The sequence below is a fragment of the Tigriopus californicus genome, chromosome 6, assembly GCF_007210705.1.
Source record: "Tigriopus californicus strain San Diego chromosome 6, Tcal_SD_v2.1, whole genome shotgun sequence".
Lineage (NCBI taxonomy): Eukaryota > Metazoa > Arthropoda > Copepoda > Harpacticoida > Harpacticidae > Tigriopus > Tigriopus californicus.
The window spans coordinates 15,079,862-15,097,626 of NC_081445.1; the positions used below are offsets into that span (position 1 = coordinate 15,079,862).

The window sequence follows — 17,765 nt, forward strand, 5'->3', positions numbered from 1 at the left end:
TAATCCCAATGATTGAAGGCGTTCACAGTAGCTTGATTTCAACATCCCAGCGATAAATCTCGCGAAATTCTTTTTTACTCATTCAATATTACTTAACCCCCAACGGTCATGGGACAATCCATTGATAGGGTAAACACACTTGAGATGGGCCTCGAATTTTGATTTGAACAGGGTATTTTCGTTCATAGTAAGTGCATCCCTGGACTTGAATGCTCAATATATTGAATCATAAATTTGGAGAGTCTCTAATATGTATTACCATTTCTTCTTATACTCATGAACATATTTCAAAGAAGCTTGCACTAAGCGTCATCACCAAATTAGAGCAGGAGCAAGAACTTATCTGGCCTGGATTTCCGGACAAGATTTAGGGATCGGACTGCACATTTGAAGACACATCCTTTTCGTTCCTCAACCCTCAAGGGAGGGAGCGCGTGTCTGGGGAAGAACATGAATACATCGTCTAAAAACACAATCGCTGTCCATCCAGGGGAGATTTAGACGACAAGCCAACCGCCAAGACCGCTGTTACCACACAATGTACCTCCTTGTTAAGGTCGGTCATCAGTCGGCCTTCGGGTGAGTGGGTGGGGTTTATCCTACGGTACTGGTTAGCTAAGGATGATGCGGAAGGCGGGAAAAGCGCTTCAAGGGCGTGCCCCAACGCTTTAAATCGATGTGTCCCGTGATTCTCAAAAGGCTCAAGATGAGATGGCGGGCCAGCATTCGATGCCTAGCTCGGTCAGTCGGTCGGTCGGTCGGTCGATCGTCAGCCTTTCTCTTGGACGTCGCGATCAGATGAAAAATGAAAACAGAGCAAAAACGACCCGAGAACGGATCAGATTTCAGTTGTAATGCATAGCTCGTTTGAGACTGTGGCACTTGGAAATTGAGACGAGATTTAGGGTTGATTGCCATTCATACACCATTCAAAAGTGCCTTTGACGAGCTAATTACGAGTCAGTTCTGTGGTGCAGTTCCGTTTGATCGTCACATTCAAGAAATTCCTGTCCAGGTATGACTGCCAAAAATGCCTTTTCCACTGATTGGTCTTTTTGGTTACTAAAGTACAGAGAGAACATGGCAACAACCCGGACACACTCCGACTTCGATGTCACTTGCGTTAATTTGGGATTTTTTCAGCATGCTTGACTGATGCGTAGAACACTCATTCACGGTTACTGACCCTTTCGGATATAACTCTTCCCATGTCCCAACATTAAACGTTTCATAGCATCCTTGGTTCAGACAGAATCATACGGTAGAATCAATTGCACGGTGGCCCCAGACAGTATTTAGCCTCATGAAAATCTTGATGCAAAGCCTGGGATAGTTCGAAACTTGGACGTTTAAAGAAAATTGGTATTGGGGCTTGGTTTCTGGAATGTTACAAGATAAATTCACATTGCACCACAACTGATAATTTTTCCATATGAAGATTTTTTATAAGCTTTGGGAAAATTGATTCCCTAAGGCCAACTGAAATACCGCAGATGACAACCTTGATGTATCTTAATTGGATCAATATTCCAGAGCAATCCTTGTCTCATTCTTCATATTGATTAGTACAAATGAGCCCAAGTACCCTAAGTTAAGCCTTGTGCTTGACAGTGGTTTTTTTTCAATTTTGAAAAGCACGTTTGTGTGAGAAGATTACCCTAATGGACATGACATAAAAATGATCATGTGATAGAGTTCAAGTCAAAATACAAGTGTAAATTTTCCTGTCACCAAGTTTTTGTTAATTATGCAGTGCAGATTGGTCACGAATGGAGACCTTCTTATTACGAGCCCAGTTGGAGGGCGTGGAGGAGGACTTCATTCCGCAGGAGCCCGAGGAGATCACGCGGGAGTGGCTCTTTGCCGTGATCAATCAGTATCGGAAGGTCCGCGATCTGTCGCTTTTGGCACATCCAGATGATATCACGGATTGCTCCATCGACGAGTGTGACACTTCCCATGGCTATTTGAGCACCACCTACAAGCTCCTGGCCAATTTCCGTTGCAAAAACCCCTTAGGTAAAGTACCGTTTTTAAGAATGGTTTTATTAACAAAAGCATATCTTTTTCATTATTTTCATAACTCAGCCTTGAATGCTCATTGTTGCCGTTTTATTTGATCGTCTCTCGTGGGTCAACAATTTCTTGAACCGCTTGATACTTCATTAGTTTGGACTGTAACTTGCCTCAAGCTCATCACCCAGTTACTTTACTACTTTCCAAATCCATGAACTATGAAGTTTTGCTTCCCAACTCAATGAAGCCACTTCTTACTGAGATCAGCTAGTTTCTGGATCAGCAACACCTTGCCCTAGCTTTTGATGGAAATTGTCTATTTTTGACTTAGCCCGTCCATACTTTTTCGTCAAGAGGGATTTGTCATGCATGCAATTACAAAACGATAGCTTCCACCAAAATCCACAGCTCGTACAACTCAATTGCTCATGTTCTTCCCCTCCAGAAAACAACAACAAGACTCAAATCAAGGCGCCAAATTTGAAATGTTTTCCATTTTTTATTTTCTTTTGTTAACCAAATGGGCCCAAAAAGCTCTTAGGACACGCAATGCGAGCCTCTCAAGGGAGCAACTGTATTGCTTCAATGAAACCCAAAGAGCTTTAGCAAGAGGACTTCCTATTTTTTTGCGGACTTCCTTACCGCTACCGGGATTGGAATCCCAGCAGTTCAAGACGAGAAGATTATTTATTTCACTTAACTTTTACTTATATATATTATTTGATCGACCAACGAATTGGAGTTGGCTGATCTGGCTAATCCTTGAAAATATGGTTGATCCGGAATTTTAGTCAAAAACTTGTCCAAGTCTGACTTAAATCCGGCTACTGGATCAACGTCTACATAAGCCGTACAAATATTTGAGGGCAGCAAATTGAACAATGAAGGAGCCCGAGAAAGAAGAGAGTTGGACTTCATTGTTTTAACTAGCCTGGATTGTCGAGGGCTTGAAGATGCTCTCAAAACGCACATTAAGCCTCTACGGTCACTACAATTGACCCTAAATCCTGGGTTGGGACAAAGCTCATGAATGCTTTTGAAAACGTACAGTATCAGATACCTTTCGTAGCTTCTCTGAGTACTGGTTTTCTGGTTATTAAAATGGATTTCTTCAAAGCTGAATGATAGCAATTGGGTAAACGCGAGCTAAAAACATCCTCAGCTTATCTTGAAGATAGCTGCCCCTTCAGGTGTGAAAGCATGAGCCATTTTGAGTCATAATATATTATGTAAATTTTTGTGTTTGTCTTTATCAATAACTTTTAGTATCAAAACTATTTGGCATCTTGAGTAGAAGTACTGGGAAGCAGGATCTGAAACATTAATGGCCAAATGGACGTTATCAGAACAGCTTTGTGACAGCCTCATGACGTCGATTGTGAATAAAAAGCTCTCAGTTTCCTCCTTTGGCCTTTGTAAAAGTACTTTCAATGAAGGTCTACTTAGCCGTTAAGCGTTGTCAAGGAATAAAATAACACACGTTTCATAGACATCGTAATGTTCCATAGGTTCTGAAGAATGCTCGTATGCGTTCTTTCTGAAGATGCTGCCGGGGATAGAGGACAAACACCGGAAATTGTTGTGGAACACCGAAGTGTTCCGCAAGGAAATCCAAGCCCAGTTCCATCTTCTGCCCCTTCTTCAGCAGTTTCTCGCTCAGAACTGTGACCCTCCGGTAGAAATGAGACTATTGCCGGACGTGGTGTATGGATCCTTTGATGACAAGCACGGTGATGGTATTGTTGTTCTAATGGATCTCAATGAAAGAGGTAAGCTAAAAACCCTCTCGGGACCTTCATTTGTTGTGGTAGACCAAATATCCCATTATCTCCCTTGTTTCAGGCTTCTTTCCCATGGACCATTATTTTGGTCTCAGCTTAGCTCAATTGGAACGGGTCGTAGAACGGCTTGCTGAATTTCACGGATCCGGATCTGCAGCCTTGCTGAAAACCGCCAAATCAGGAGACAAACAAAAGCAAACTTTAGCTGGCCAATTCCAGCAGTTTCACGCGGACAACCAAAAACGACGCCAATCCTATTATGAGAGTCTCTATCCACAATACCGAGACTTTGCCAAGTTCCTCCGTAAAGTGCCCGGCTATTCGCACTTTTTCGATATCGTAGACCAACTACGACCACACCTCGTGGACATCATGAACAAAGCCGAGAAACGGAAGAGTAAGAGAACCATTCGTACTTACCAATGTGCCTCCATTCCCTCCCGATCTTGAGACATGATCAAAGAGCACACACTCACATGTCGAGCTCAGATTAGTAAAAGGCCAATTTCAAGATAGACAAAAATTACCAAGCAACGCCATCTAGTGGTAGGTAAGAAATAACAATTGAATGAAGTTTTTGGCTCTATTCTTCATACCCAACTTTGTGCCTTCAAAATTAATGCCGTTTGGTTCGAGCTAAACGTAGAGCAAGAAGGCGCCCTTTTGCGTTTATGAATTCAAATCTAGTTTATTCAAACCCAATTTTGGCCTTGATGCGGTTGTAACAGAGCCACAGCATAGATATGGTATGACTTGTCTCATTTGCCGCAGGTCGATTTCCGTTTAAGGCGATCCTTCATGGTGAGCTCTGGGACAAGAATATTCTCTTTCGCTACGAGCAATTGACCCAACACCTCGAGTTTGTGCTCACGGATTGGAAACACCTCTCCGTGGGCAGTCCATGCCAGGACCTCGCATTCCTCATCCTGTCCTCCACCAACAAGACCCTTCGACACAAGCACTTGAAACACATCTTGACCAAGTATTTCCACCTATATTGCAATCACTTGAAGAAGGTCCACAGTCTGCAATTTCCCAAGCCCGGCTTTACATTGGAACAGTTTGTCCAGGAATACCAGGAGGCCTCTCTCGGCGCATTTCTCCAGGTATAATATCGCGCAATCTACGCGTATACGTAATATATACGCGTTTTATTGTGTATGACATATTTTACCGTGATCACACCAGCTCAGGCTGCAGACTGCTCCAAACTCAATGTGTCTAGCCATAGTCTAAAGTTGCCGTCTTTTCTCATAACGAATTAGGTGGTGACAGTCATGATTCGGGAGGTCAAGTACTTGGAAGCCGAATTCCTCAATGCCGTGGCCGACGGCTCGGACGAGGCTCTATCCAGCGCTCTGGGCGAACAGCTTCGGATCTTGGGTCGCCGGTTACTGGAGCTGGCCGATGAGTTCATTCCCCAATTGAGTCCATTGCCGGCTCCATCTGGGACATTGGAGAGCGGGAATTTGTCGCCGGGTTGCACTTCCACATCTTCCTTTCGAAGCCATCGTCTGATCAAGCCCGGCTGTCAGATTCTGGAGAGCGCCACCATCGAAAACCGCCGATACCTAATCACTAATGACGACGAACAGAAGAAACAGTAACCTTGCGGGGCATGACCATACCCTACGAGTACTTGTACCAATGATACCATATTATACCATTTGTGCTCCATTCCATTTGATATTGTGCGTCAAGTAAAAGTCAAATTGAACCTAGTCAATGATTAATGTGATACTAGGTTTGAGCCAGTATACTAAAAGGAAGAGGAATGACAAGAAACTATAGTCTATAGACGCTTTTCATGAGATGGAAAAGGGTTCAGAAGAAGCTCTGAAGATTTTCAAGTAAGAAGTATTCAAGAATTTGTTCTCGTTCTTAACGTCTCGACAGACTTTCAAGCCTGGGTGGTCATTATGTTTTTGAAGTTATCCCGCGGGTTAGGCAGGGCCTTTTTCACCTTTTATTAGGTAAAAGTGAGGAACCTCAATTGACTCTAGGACCTCTCTACGACTCCTGTTTATTCCATTTCAAGATACATTTCACCCACAAGATCTTTCCCTAATTTGGTTGTACGTGTGCATTTTCTTGAAGGCTCTCAATCCCCGAGTTTAAAACAAAACAGTTAAACAACGGTTAAATCTTGAGCAAAGAACAGAATCAAAGTGTTTGACCTTATGTAACTTTAAATGGTATAACTTTCATATTCACTTTCAAAACAAAGCGAGCGTGTCTTTGGTAAAGACTAATTGGACGAGGGCAAAGGGCTTTTAATCCTTTCAAACGTTTAGGAACCCAAATGAAACTAAACGGTAGGCCGATTCAGGCCCAACATTGAATCTTGGGGATCAGAAATTCGCGGTACAGATAGGCCCTCATAATAGGATTTTTCTTGTACATGGATAAAGTATAACATCCTAAAGCCAAAGGTGTTCCCACGAACAAATGGGCCGCCATGATGAACGAGCCAAACTCCCTGGAAAACAATCAAACAAATTCCATTTAGTTATCGCCCTAGGAGCTCGTTTTTCCCACTCACAAACCAGACAGGAAGGAACCCTTGTATGATAAGCGCAAGTTCATTTTTGGTGTTAATTTGCTGACATTGTAAACCAGATGATCACCTGAGCACTGATGAGGTATTTCAAATTTAGTTTCGCACCATGCAGTCAGTACTTTCCGTTTCAAACTTACGAGTTCAATTGAGAGTCTGACATGACACTAACGATCAGTTTGGGGATAAAACTCAAGGAGATGATGATGATGCCTGCAAAAGTGGCCGTTCGATCTCGCCACAAGAGATGCGTGGGCGAATCTTGTGAATTCTCACCCGATCCCCACTTATAGCACATGATCCTTAACTTGGTAAAGATCTGGATAGGAATTGAGACCACCAACCAAATGACATAAGGTGACAGCTGGAAAAGATACCATGATTTTATGAATCAATTGAAGACCTTTCACTTCAGACTTTCAGCAATCATACCTTCTCCACTGAATGATCGTGGACCATGGATTGACCCATACATAAACGATAGGTAGTGTTCAAATCACCAGGAAGAAGATAGTAGATGGCTAAGAAATACGAGTTCAAGGCCAGATTCAAAACCAAGGACAATCGCAAAGCGAGGCCTTCATTGAGGCGACTGGTGGTCTGATAATGGAACACGAAGGCATAGCGGACTAAGGCCATGACGTTCATATTGCAAATGGTAATGGAGATGAAGAAGATGCCGATCAAAGATCGCCCAAGACATAAGGCATTGCCCAAGGGACCAAGGAATGCGCGAAAGAGATCCATGGTGTTGATGATGGTTCCATATAGAATCCCAGTGAAGGTTATCCAAGAGACGTGACGATGGATCAAAGGACTTTGGATATTATAACCATACGATTCATACCAGAGGAGACTGTACAATCCACCGTTGATTATTGTCATCTGAAAGAGCCAGCCAATCAGTGCTAGAAATAAGGGATCACTTCAGAAAATGTTCAGTTTTGAAAGCTAAATCCGACCTCTTTACCAACAGTTTGATGAATAGGAAAGGAAAATAGGCTATGATAAACGTCTCGGTCCATATTGAATGAGATCTTTTAGGGTAATACGTTTTCAAGGGGCTCTAAGCAACGTTGCCGTTTCGATGAGCAATCGAATCAATTGCTTTAATGAAGCGGTGGAGTTGTCGCATAGGAACGGATGATCACTCTGGAGTCCGGATTTCTAAGTTAAAAACTAGTATCAACAAACACTGATATTTCACAAAAAAGTTGATCTCAAGCCATTAAAAGTATTGTCGTTTCAAATGTATTTTTACATCACTCATAAGTGAATTGGGAGTGGATGATAATTAAACACAAAATTGCGAATTGCTTCCCAAGATTACAAGATATTTCCTTTAAGAGATGAACTTATGGCAAATTAAATTATGCATACATGTTTTGTATTGCAGTTTCAACATAAATAACAACTAGGTTGGCCTACATTTCTTAAATTTTGAAATTAACTTGAATTGCTTTTGCTTCCTTTTCATTTTGCTTTCCTCACCACAAGGCTCTCTTTGTGAGAATATACAGTTACCCAGGTTTATAATTCGGAATTGTTGATGTTATGAACAACCCTGAGCAAATATAAACAGGAGCTTGATCTATTTATTGATCAAAGCACTCTTTGCTTTTGGCCAAAACACTGGGAGACTCCAAAGTTGTGAGAGTGCTTTCAATAGGGCATGTCAAGTGAAAGAAATTCAAGGGAAAATGTGGTCTGGCACCCTGATTTTGAGCATTTTGGGGAGGGAAAACTGAAGCAATTATCACAGTCAACTTGCACCATTCGCCCATCGAATTTTCAATAAATGGATGATTTTGAGTGAGCTGTGTTACAAACCCCACAACAAAATGAACAAGTTATTGGGATTAGTGTTGTATGGATTACTAGAGTCAATTGATTTGGTGACTAAGAGGATTGATTAGATGTTGCATGGTTTGACTTGAACTCATCCTCCATCCAGGGCACCACGTCCACTGGTCCTCCCCAACCATCCAGGCATTGATGTCGTCCCCAGTGCTTCAGATACCCCACGGTTGACCTGGCCCAATCACTGCTGCATCCACAGGCGGTCCACTGCAACCACAGGCCTTCCGCACCCACCACGCTGTCACTGCAACCACGGCCATCCTGCTGCACCATGCCCACCTGCTGCAACCACGGCCATCCCGCACACATCACATCTCTTCTGGGCCCAAAATTAGCGTCCTCAGCCGTCTGGAGAGAAGGTTCTTCTGCCTGGAGGTGGTTACTAACAACTGTGCCATGTATGAATACCGGATGGTGGCTGTTGACTAGATGTTTATTGTAGAAAGGCAGAGGTATATATCAGAGGAAAATAACTATGGTGAGTGTGATGGTAGGAGCAAGAGTAGTCTGTAAATGAATATTGGAATCTGTGACTAGAATATAACACTGTGAAATCATTCCCAAGCATTGGCTAGAAACCTGTAAAAAAAGTTTGGTGTAAGTTGGTGAATGCACAATCAAATTGGCTCAATGCCATGATGATATTTGTCTCGACAAGCAAGCAAATTGAAATAAATGTCACTATACAATGCGGTTGCTGTTTGGCTGGGCATGTTGTCTTTGATTTTCCTCTATGGAATGACGTCAGTTGTTCATGAACGTATTCACTTGACAAGACCTATATTACATATTTTATGCTACTTTGCAAGCACTTGACCCAAACGTTTTTTTGACCCAAAACTGACACATGAATACATCTCTCAGGCCAAACGGATGAGAAAGATTCCTAAATAGCGTTTTGCTTTTTATTTCACATGAAAGTTTGACTTCTAAAGTACTAAGATTCTTCGAGTTTGTGGTGAAGATCTAAGGATTGAAGGTAGGCCTCCAAAGTGTAATCCCACAGGACATTGTCCAAGTAATAAAGATCGAAAATTTCTTGGATCATCTTCCCATGAACACGGGACCAGAATCGGTTCTCCTTCGAGCTGCCCTTGCCACCGCTCTGGCTCAAGTTCTTGTGAAGCTCGGGCTTGATTCGGGTGGTCAGATTGGCTTTCTGGACGACAAAGGCCGTGTCCTCGTGGAGGTCCTCCATTTTCGAATATACGGAGAAATTGAACCGGCAAAACGGACACGATCCATGTTGTGGACGCCAATGGTAGTTGAGATCCTCGGTGTGCACTCGCTCGAAGTCGTTGACGATGAAGTTCAGGAACTCGGTAGGGCTGGAACAATCACGGGTTCACGGGTAGAGGCAAAGGGGTCCAGGGCCTTAAGGGGTTAAGATATACCTCATATTACCTAGGAAAGAATGGGTCGTCCTCGGGGAATTCGATGGATTCATTTCGGGCGGGGGGTCGCTCCCGGCCGGTCAATTGGATGCTCTTTTGAATCTGTTTCGGGTTGATATTCGAGTCCACAAATTTCTCGTAGTACACAGAGGCTAATCTGCTCAGAGGGTTTCGAATGATCACAAAGGACAGGGTCTCGGCAATGGCTTTCTCCACGGGAACATCCGTGGGCAAAGGCCACAAGTGCTTGACGTAGAACTGCTCGATTACGCCCTCTGGATCCACTCCGGCTAAGTTAATAAAATGCCGGCACCACGTGGTACTGGCCACCTAAGAGCAAAACATGGTTTTCAAAACGATTTCACTCCCGAAAAAAAAAACTGAAGTTGGCAGAGGATAGTTTCCTGGAATGAAAAAAAAACGACAAAGGGAAGAGACTTAATGCAAGTCCCAAGATTCGGCGGTTTTCCAAGTCATTGCATAATGCATTTCCAATTCATAAATGTCATATATCACTACTTTTTGACTAGAAACTCCGAAAACAGAACATGAAATGCGCTTCGAGATTTATATCTGGCTATCTTGTATCATTTTATTATTGCTATTTTTATTATTTGTTTACTAATCCTTGTGTGTTTTTACAATTTTCTTTATTTGCTATCGTCAATTTTATTATTGCCATATACTATCATTATTTTAATTATTGTTATTTACTATTACTATTATTATTATTTACTATTATTATTGTCATTGTTGGTATGTACTATTATTACTTACTATTATTATTCTTATTACTGCTTTCTACTATTGTCATTATTTATTTACGATCATTCTTAGTGCAAACCGATTTCATAAAATTTTGGGGCGCATTAAGAAACAACTTGAATTTAAGTTAGCAATTGATCCATCTTATTACTACTGAGTTACATTGGAATATTTGGTCGTTTTCATGCGTCTTAGCTTCAAAATGCCCTGGTTGTGTCAAAAGTCAAATTCCCAGTTAATTGATGTAGGTTTTCGATATCGTTAAGCAAAATATGGTTTTTCTCTTTCGTGCTTAATCTAGAAACAACTTAAAATGCCATTTCACATCACTTGGAATCCTCTCAAAAAACAAATGCTTTTTGAAAATCATTTTTTGACTTTTAAAAAAGTACACCAAGTTCTATGAATCAAGGAAGATTGCAAGAAGATCAATGAAGTCTACAAGATGCACTTTTTACTTATTTTCAACAGGGTGTTCAGACAAAAGCCCAAATTGATATAATTACCAGTTGCGTGTATTTTATTCAGAATTAGAATGAACGCATAGATAGTTGTTTGAATTTTGGTAAAAAGTGTTTTTGTACATTTTCATTTTTGGGTCATGTTTTAAGTGAGGGTAAGTATCATTTTGAGATATTCTTATATTAAGCAAGAAAAGCGCAAATAGTGTCTTACTTTTGTAATATTGCGGTCTATTTTGCTTGTCTGGGACTTCAAAAAAAACGGGACATTTTTGGAACTAAAACGAATAAAATCGGAACCGTTTATTTCAATATAATTCCGTAGTGATGGAAAACATCAAATGCTAGCTTGGATTCAAGTACATTCTAAAAGTGCTCAAAACTCTATCAAATAGGTTTTGAATACTGCTGGGTATGCAAATGTTAAATTTGCGCTAGAAATCCATAAAACAATAAAATCATACGTAGTTAACCCTTATGTGTTTGCAAGTTCCGATAGCTTTCAATTAAATAATTCATTATGTTCTCACATTCACCACTTAAAGTTGTTTATTTTCGTACTATCTTGAAAAAGTAATGTATATTCTACGGAAAAAATATCCTCAAGATTATTTTCTTCTATTTGTCCTCCACAAGGCAATGCTTGTCTGAATAGTACTTTGAGAAAAAAATCTCTTAATCGTATCTGTAGAAGTAACATCTTCCCTTTGAACTCGACACAGGATGAACTTTTAAGTGCTCCGATTTAGAACAAATTGGTTGAAACGATTGAAGTCTTTTTGGATGATCAATAATACCTCATGAGGAGAATACTTGCAATTCGATATGCAATACTCACTTTGGCGATGGAGCAATGAGAAATGCCGTCTGGCTTGTCGTAGAGAATACAATGTGGTGAGATGTCAATCATTGGGTTCTTCATCCCTGGATCGTAGATTTGACGAATCGGACGACAGAATTTGTACAAGTTGTCCCTCCGCCGGGCATATTGGGCCTCTTTGATCTCATAAAACCGGGCAAGCTGCTCGGAGGTCAGATTATATAGATTGCCCATGTTACTGATTTCAATTCGTTCCTGCTCTTCCACCATCAAAGGATTGGGCACAATGGCTTGGGTGGCATTTGAGTCTTGATGGGGACAGGATTTCAAAGGCGAGGGTGACGGACCCTGAGGAACCTCATTGTGTTTGAAAGAGGGACTCTCGGGCATAAAAGAGATCTTTTCGTTGCCCTTTTCCAATACAATATCCAGCAATTTCTTCTGCACAATTGGCTTCAGGATGAGGAATGCTATGGAATAACAATTTAATGCTTAATGAGGCCTGACACAACCAATATTTTCAGATCAAGTTTAGAACATGTGTTCTTTTCCATGGCTCTGGGGAGAAGCCCTGTTTTGAAAGACATCATAGGGATGGGACGCAATTTGATGATGTCATAGAAGCGTGTCAAATTCGGGAACTGGTAATGAAATATAAAAAGGGGAGATGAACCAGTGATAAGCGTGCCGTGTTTGCAAACTGAGGGCTATGCAGAAGGCGATGCTCATGTGTCAAGAAACAGAAAACAACCCAAGTATTTTGAAAGGATTCAATTACGTGTCTTGAACGGTTTGCATTTGGTTATCCATGGAAATGTCTGGTTTTTTGCGTCAACTCAAGTTTCAGAATTGAGCGGTAGGCAAGAAAGTGATTTCCTAAGGAACCTTCCCCCCCCCCCTCAAAGATCAGCCAGAAACATGAGGGTAAGACCAAGGAGTACGTTAAGAAGTGGTGTATTGGCCCCAAAGGTTGTACCTTGAGACTGACGGGCTTATCATGGTTGAACTGGTTCATTTACTTACCTTGTGATTTGTATTGTAAATACTTTCTGAAAAGATTGATGCTCTCTACTTGAGCATGGCCATCTTACCCAACGTCAAGAAGAGTATTATTGCCAAGACCACCTTCTTCAGGCTACGAAGGGTTCGAGTGGAGGGATTGAAGCTCAGCATGGTCAAATTCCGGGGTCTTTTTAGAGGCATTTTTGAACAGTTGTCATTCACAAAAGGTTCGCACAAAGGATCACACAACAATTGGCTCTGAATTCGCACTCTGTTCTACAGATATGAGTCAAACCGATCGAACATGCGACATTTTTTCCTATCTATTATCACATCTGTTGGGGAGGTTTGCAATACCATCGTCGCAACAATCTTTTTAGAGGGATGCTCAATTAAAACGCAGCTTTGCGAACGAATATGGCAACCCTCTCGTTTTCTCTGTAAGTGGTTTGAAGTCTCATGGCTGGTTGTTTTATTCATATATTCTATTTGCTATTATCATCCATACACTTGTTTATTTGAGCTAATTTGATACCACTCACAAAACGAAGTAAACAGTAAGGAAATTGATGAGATTCGTGTCATTTCTCGAGGCCAGTCTAACCCCGGACATTAGTAGATAGTAAAAGGGGATTCTAATACCACCATTTTTTCGGCAATTTTTCATCCTCATCATGGTTCAAATTTTCTGTCAAACACATACAGGTACCCACCTTAATTTCAAACCTCAATGTGGTTGATTTTTTATTTCAACTACATTAAGGTACCCTTCTTGATTTTCAACCACATACAGGTTAAAATCAATTGAACCTAAACTTGGTTTGAAACTGTTTTTAACCTAAACTTGGTTTAAAAATGTTTTTAACCTATACTTGTTCAAAAATTATTTTAACCATAATAAGGTTAAAAATAATCAACCTAAATAAGGTTAAAAATTGAACTTAGTAAATAATCATCACCTTTATTTTGACCAGGAAAAAACAACATTAATATTATCATTATTATTATTATAGAACCACTCAAGACATCAGGTGAGACGTATAAAGAGTATTGGTAAGTGGTGAGAAAGAAAGAAGAGAGAAAAAAAAGAAAGAAAGAAAAGCAATACAGAGATGGAATACGATTATGAGATATTAGTAAGTATGTTGTTGGTCGAGTTGATGTTTGAACACGGCCAATTTCCTTGACCAACGGATGTTCAGGCGTAGCTGGTTCCAATATTTGACGGAGTGAGCAAAAAATGAGTTTAAACCCAGATTTGTTCGCATGAAAGGAGGCCTGAGGAGATCTAGTTCAACCCTCTCGTCGAATGGTGGGCAATGTCCTTGGCAAAATTAAAACCAAAGTGAGTGGTTGGGCCCGTGCTCCAACCATCCATCAAACCGTTCACAAGTCTGTACGTTAGGATCAAGTCTAGCTTCTTTCTGCGGTCTGCCAGAGATTTCAAACCCAAGGCTCTGAGACGATGTTCGTAGTCCTCTGTACTCCTTGGAAGTGCCATACGGGTGAAACTCCGTTGCATAGACTCAATCTTTAGGGCATCCCTGACGAATAAAGGATTGGTGACTTGGCACGCATACTCAAGCGATGGTCTAACATAAGTTTTTAAAAAGCTTGGTCATTGCTTCTTGACCCCGGGTTGTAAAATTTCTTCGAATCATCCCCATCATCCGACTGGCTTTCGTTGTCACTGTAGCACTATGAGTCGCAAATGACAGTTTACTGTCGACCATCACACCAAGGTCTCTCATGACCTCAACTCCGCTCCAGCGCTTTTCCTCTTACAGAATAAACAGAATTCAATTTCTGCCGGCCGAAACGAATCCATGTACACTTTTTTGCGTTGAAGGACATCCCGTTCTCCATTGCCCAGTCGATCATTCTATCTAGGTCTTGTTGTAGTCTCTCAGTATCACAACTGTCATTAATATGCCTGAATATCTTCGCATCATTGGCAAATTTCAGGATCCTGGTTTCTCCCAAGACAGCAAGGTCGTTGATGAAAATTGAAAAGAGCTGCGGGCCTAAGACGCTACCTTGTGGCACACCCGACTTCACCTCTTCCCAAGACGACTCTTTACCGTTGAGGACAACCCTCTGCCTTCTGTTCAGGAGCCAATTGCCAATCCACCTCCTCAACAACCCACCAATACCGATCCCCTGCAACTTGTGCAATAGTATTGAATGGGGGACAGTGTCAAAAGCCTTACTAAGATTGAGATAGACAGTGTCCACTGTTCCTCCTGCGTCAACGACCCCACGGACATACTCAACATGTTCTAGCAAATTTGTTGTTGTGGACCGTCCTTTACGAAACCCATGTTGATCATCCGATAAAATATTCGCCTCATCCAAATACGTATCAATATTTTCTTTGACCAAGCCTTACATTGATTTTACACGCAGTTGAGATCAGAGAGATGGGTCGGTAGTTTGCAGCACTTTGTTGGTTGCCTCCCTTAAAAGGGGGTATAAATTTCCACTTGTCCAGTCTATGGGCACAGATCCCGTACAAAAAGATCGGTTAAACAAAATGGCTAATGGATGCGCATTGCCATACCCAACTTCTTTATAATATGGTTCTTCTCCTCCTAAACCCTGGACCAATTCAAACCAAACTTGGTACAGTTGTTGCTTTGATACCTGGGCAGGTTTTAGGCCCATCAGATCCTACCTACCCCTCGGGGTGGACCCTGGGGGCGTCCAAATCTTTAAAACGCAATTTAAGAGCAGAAGGAGGCGGAATTTCGGGTTGGCGGATATAAATACAAAAATGTTGGGCAACCCCGATTTAGGGGGACCGGATGGGGTCTCCGGGTCGATCCGGGTCACCCCGAGAGCGCAAACGTGGGAACAGGCGCAAACATTTGTTCAAACCGGATTGCATTGTGTCTGTCTGGCTAAGCCTGTCATACTGTAGATTAGGCCACGCTCTAGGGAAATGTTAACCTGTTAAGCCCGAGGTTTCTAACCGAGCAACGCTGGGTATTCCTGCTAGAATATAATATATTACTCCCGTTCTGTAAGAAAATTGGTAATATTAAAAGTATTTTTTGTGTATTACTACTGAACACCTAGTCAAATGACATCCTTCTTGTTAGAACCTGTACAACCAGTCCACCAGATCCGGAATCAGTTAGGCTGATTAGCAAGGCTGTTATTTATAGCCTCGTATATCATATTTGATGTATTGACGAAGCTAGTGATTATATACGACTCCATTTGCACTGTCTCACTAACATTTGTTTCAGCTACTTTTGTAATGGCCAAGATAGACTGCCCCGATGATGGCTTTTGCACGGCCTGCGTGAGCCAATCTATCCTGCTGGCTTGGATTCAACATGGCGCGTCATTATTCTAATGCTTTCGCCGCCGCCAATAAATCGTGCTTGGATCATTTTTCCAAGTTTTCAATCTGAAAAAGAAAAATGAATTAACGCGGACGCCAGAATTCATGTTTAGAGGTTCCTTCTTACCGTGGAATTCCAATCCTCATCCATGGTTTTTTAACAACGGCGATTAAAGCAATCGAACTGAAAAGAATTTTGAAAACTCGTAAAAGTCGTAATGAGAAGCGAACAACGATGAATGTCCGGATGTCGATGACTGAAGCTTTCAACTGAAACTTGTTGTTGTTCCCACTCATGTTGGCAGATCTTTCTTTGACAAAAATGCGCCAAACTTCAGAAAAAAATGCGCAATAGTAAATAAAATGACCCAAAAATGCGCCAAATCACTTTTTATTGCATGTTTGTGTATTAATTTTTGGCTAAAAATGCGCAAATCGGCGTAATTGCGCCAAATCTGGCAACACAAGGCTGCACTTCATTGAAACAGGTTTCCTCTTTCTTTGTTTATTCTCTTTTTGCAGGAACGAAATCACTGAACCTCCCAGTTAGTAAATAACCCATAACAAAACTTATATTCTTGAAATGAGCAGAAAAAATAGAATTTCAGCGCGCTTGCGCGAGGCGCCAAAGGCGCTGGGTATGTAATACTTGGTATTTCATCTTGAAATTTTATTCCTCATTTCACATAGGTTTCAATGATTTTTTTTTTTCAATAGCATAAATTAACTCATTAACTTGTTCATTTAGTTTTTCAATCTTTTGATTTTGATCCAGCGCGAGCGCAGTGAGGGAATGATTTTGATAGTTCACAAACCATAACAATGTTATTATAATGACAATGACTATAAGTCCAATATATTCCATTTTACTTTAATAATAATAGTTTCTAAAAAATGTCATCTAACTCTTTTAAACCCTCATTTTTACCACTAACTTTCCTTGTTTCAACATCTTTTTGTTTACTTAGTGAAAAAAATCTAGATTTTCAGACGACTTATTATTATTTCTAATAAAATCTTTTAGTTTATTTTCCAATCCATCAGATATAATCCGATATTTTTCAGCTTCTTGAGTTTTATCCAACATTTCCTGATAAACAACTTCAGCAAATTAAAGTAATTCATTTGTGTTTTTTGCTTCAATTTTCCTATTTTTATCTTTAAGAATAATATTTTTGGCATCTTTTTTCATTATCTTTATTAGTTAGTTCCAATTCTATTTCTTTGATTTCACGGTAAATGGTAATGTTACAAAGATTTAATTTCTTTGCAATTTCAGACACTTTGACACCATTATTAAGTTGATTTATAATGAAGTCTCTTTCTTTTTTGATGCATCTCTCCTTTTCTGGAAAAGCGACAAAGATATTTCGTGAAATCTCGCTTCAGGCAAGTTGAATTATTATCATGAAACGTTTGTTATTCCTCTTTAATCTTTCTTTCTTTTGAATCTTACAAATATACAAGTAGAAAGAGTGGCAGAATAATAAAAAAAACATGCTTTTTAGGGCATAATACACGTAACATGTCAAAAAGATTTGGACATTAGTAGAGCAAATCATGTACTCTATTGATTGCCCTTGTTTAGCAACGCATCTCGAAAATCTCGAAAGTGTAACAAAATGTATCCGAAATTGCAACGCAATGATGAGGCATTCGGAATTTCGTTTGAATCTCCCAACAATATGCTTGAATGTGGGCGACATGATTGCGCCTATACGTAAACAAGGTCATTCCGACACCTCTGGAGGTCAGCCTGA

At 40.8% G+C, this 17,765-nt stretch overlaps 3 protein-coding genes across 4 annotated transcripts; 1 reads left to right on the forward strand and 2 right to left on the reverse strand.

Annotated features, from left to right (window-relative positions):
• Positions 1-769: 769 nt before the first annotated feature.
• Positions 770-5,509, forward strand: LOC131881823 (uncharacterized). 2 transcript variants are annotated; one of them, XM_059228791.1, is made up of 6 exons: positions 770-1,015; positions 1,754-2,019; positions 3,525-3,785; positions 3,859-4,194; positions 4,569-4,903; positions 5,063-5,509. In XM_059228791.1, the coding sequence occupies exons 2-6, from the start codon at positions 1,770-1,772 to the stop codon at positions 5,402-5,404; spliced, it is 1,524 nt and encodes a 507-aa protein (XP_059084774.1). In that variant the 5' UTR covers positions 770-1,015; positions 1,754-1,769; the 3' UTR covers positions 5,405-5,509. The 2 variants fall into 2 exon arrangements, with proteins under 2 accessions (XP_059084774.1, XP_059084775.1); XM_059228792.1 differs by having other exon boundaries at positions 1,759-2,019.
• Positions 5,510-5,879: 370 nt separating this feature from the next.
• Positions 5,880-7,198, reverse strand: LOC131882266 (uncharacterized). The gene is made up of 3 exons (XM_059229362.1): positions 6,787-7,198; positions 6,495-6,718; positions 5,880-6,276 (listed from the first exon to the last, which is right to left on the reverse strand). The coding sequence occupies exons 1-3, from the start codon at positions 7,099-7,101 to the stop codon at positions 6,123-6,125; spliced, it is 693 nt and encodes a 230-aa protein (XP_059085345.1). The 5' UTR covers positions 7,102-7,198; the 3' UTR covers positions 5,880-6,122.
• A 1,909-nt stretch (positions 7,199-9,107) lies between these two features.
• Positions 9,108-12,968, reverse strand: LOC131881862 (carbohydrate sulfotransferase 13-like). Its single transcript, XM_059228848.1, has 4 exons — positions 12,746-12,968; positions 11,673-12,124; positions 9,619-9,938; positions 9,108-9,542 (listed from the first exon to the last, which is right to left on the reverse strand). Exons 1-4 carry the CDS (start codon positions 12,855-12,857, stop codon positions 9,152-9,154), a joined length of 1,275 nt encoding a protein of 424 aa, XP_059084831.1. The 5' UTR covers positions 12,858-12,968; the 3' UTR covers positions 9,108-9,151.
• Positions 12,969-17,765: the final 4,797 nt, after the last annotated feature.

Bases quoted from the DNA above. Each gene is read 5' to 3' on its own strand.
- LOC131881823 (XM_059228791.1), top strand. From the start codon at position 1,770: ATGGAGACCTTCTTATTACGAGCCCAGTTGGAGGGCGTGGAGGAGGAC. The intron at 2,020-3,524 runs GTAAAGTACCGT...AATGTTCCATAG, and splicing joins CCGTTGCAAAAACCCCTTAG to GTTCTGAAGAATGCTCGTAT. The intron at 4,904-5,062 runs GTATAATATCGC...ATAACGAATTAG, and splicing joins CTCTCGGCGCATTTCTCCAG to GTGGTGACAGTCATGATTCG.
- LOC131882266 (XM_059229362.1), bottom strand. From the start codon at position 7,101: ATGGATCTCTTTCGCGCATTCCTTGGTCCCTTGGGCAATGCCTTATGT. The intron at 6,719-6,786 runs GTATGATTGCTG...TATCTTTTCCAG, and splicing joins ACGATCATTCAGTGGAGAAG to CTGTCACCTTATGTCATTTG. The intron at 6,277-6,494 runs GTAAGTTTGAAA...ATTGTTTTCCAG, and splicing joins TCAGACTCTCAATTGAACTC to GGAGTTTGGCTCGTTCATCA.
- LOC131881862 (XM_059228848.1), bottom strand. From the start codon at position 12,857: ATGCCTCTAAAAAGACCCCGGAATTTGACCATGCTGAGCTTCAATCCC. The intron at 9,939-11,672 runs GTGAGTATTGCA...TTTTGCTCTTAG, and splicing joins CTCATTGCTCCATCGCCAAA to GTGGCCAGTACCACGTGGTG. The intron at 9,543-9,618 runs GTAATATGAGGT...TGATTGTTCCAG, and splicing joins GACGACCCATTCTTTCCTAG to CCCTACCGAGTTCCTGAACT.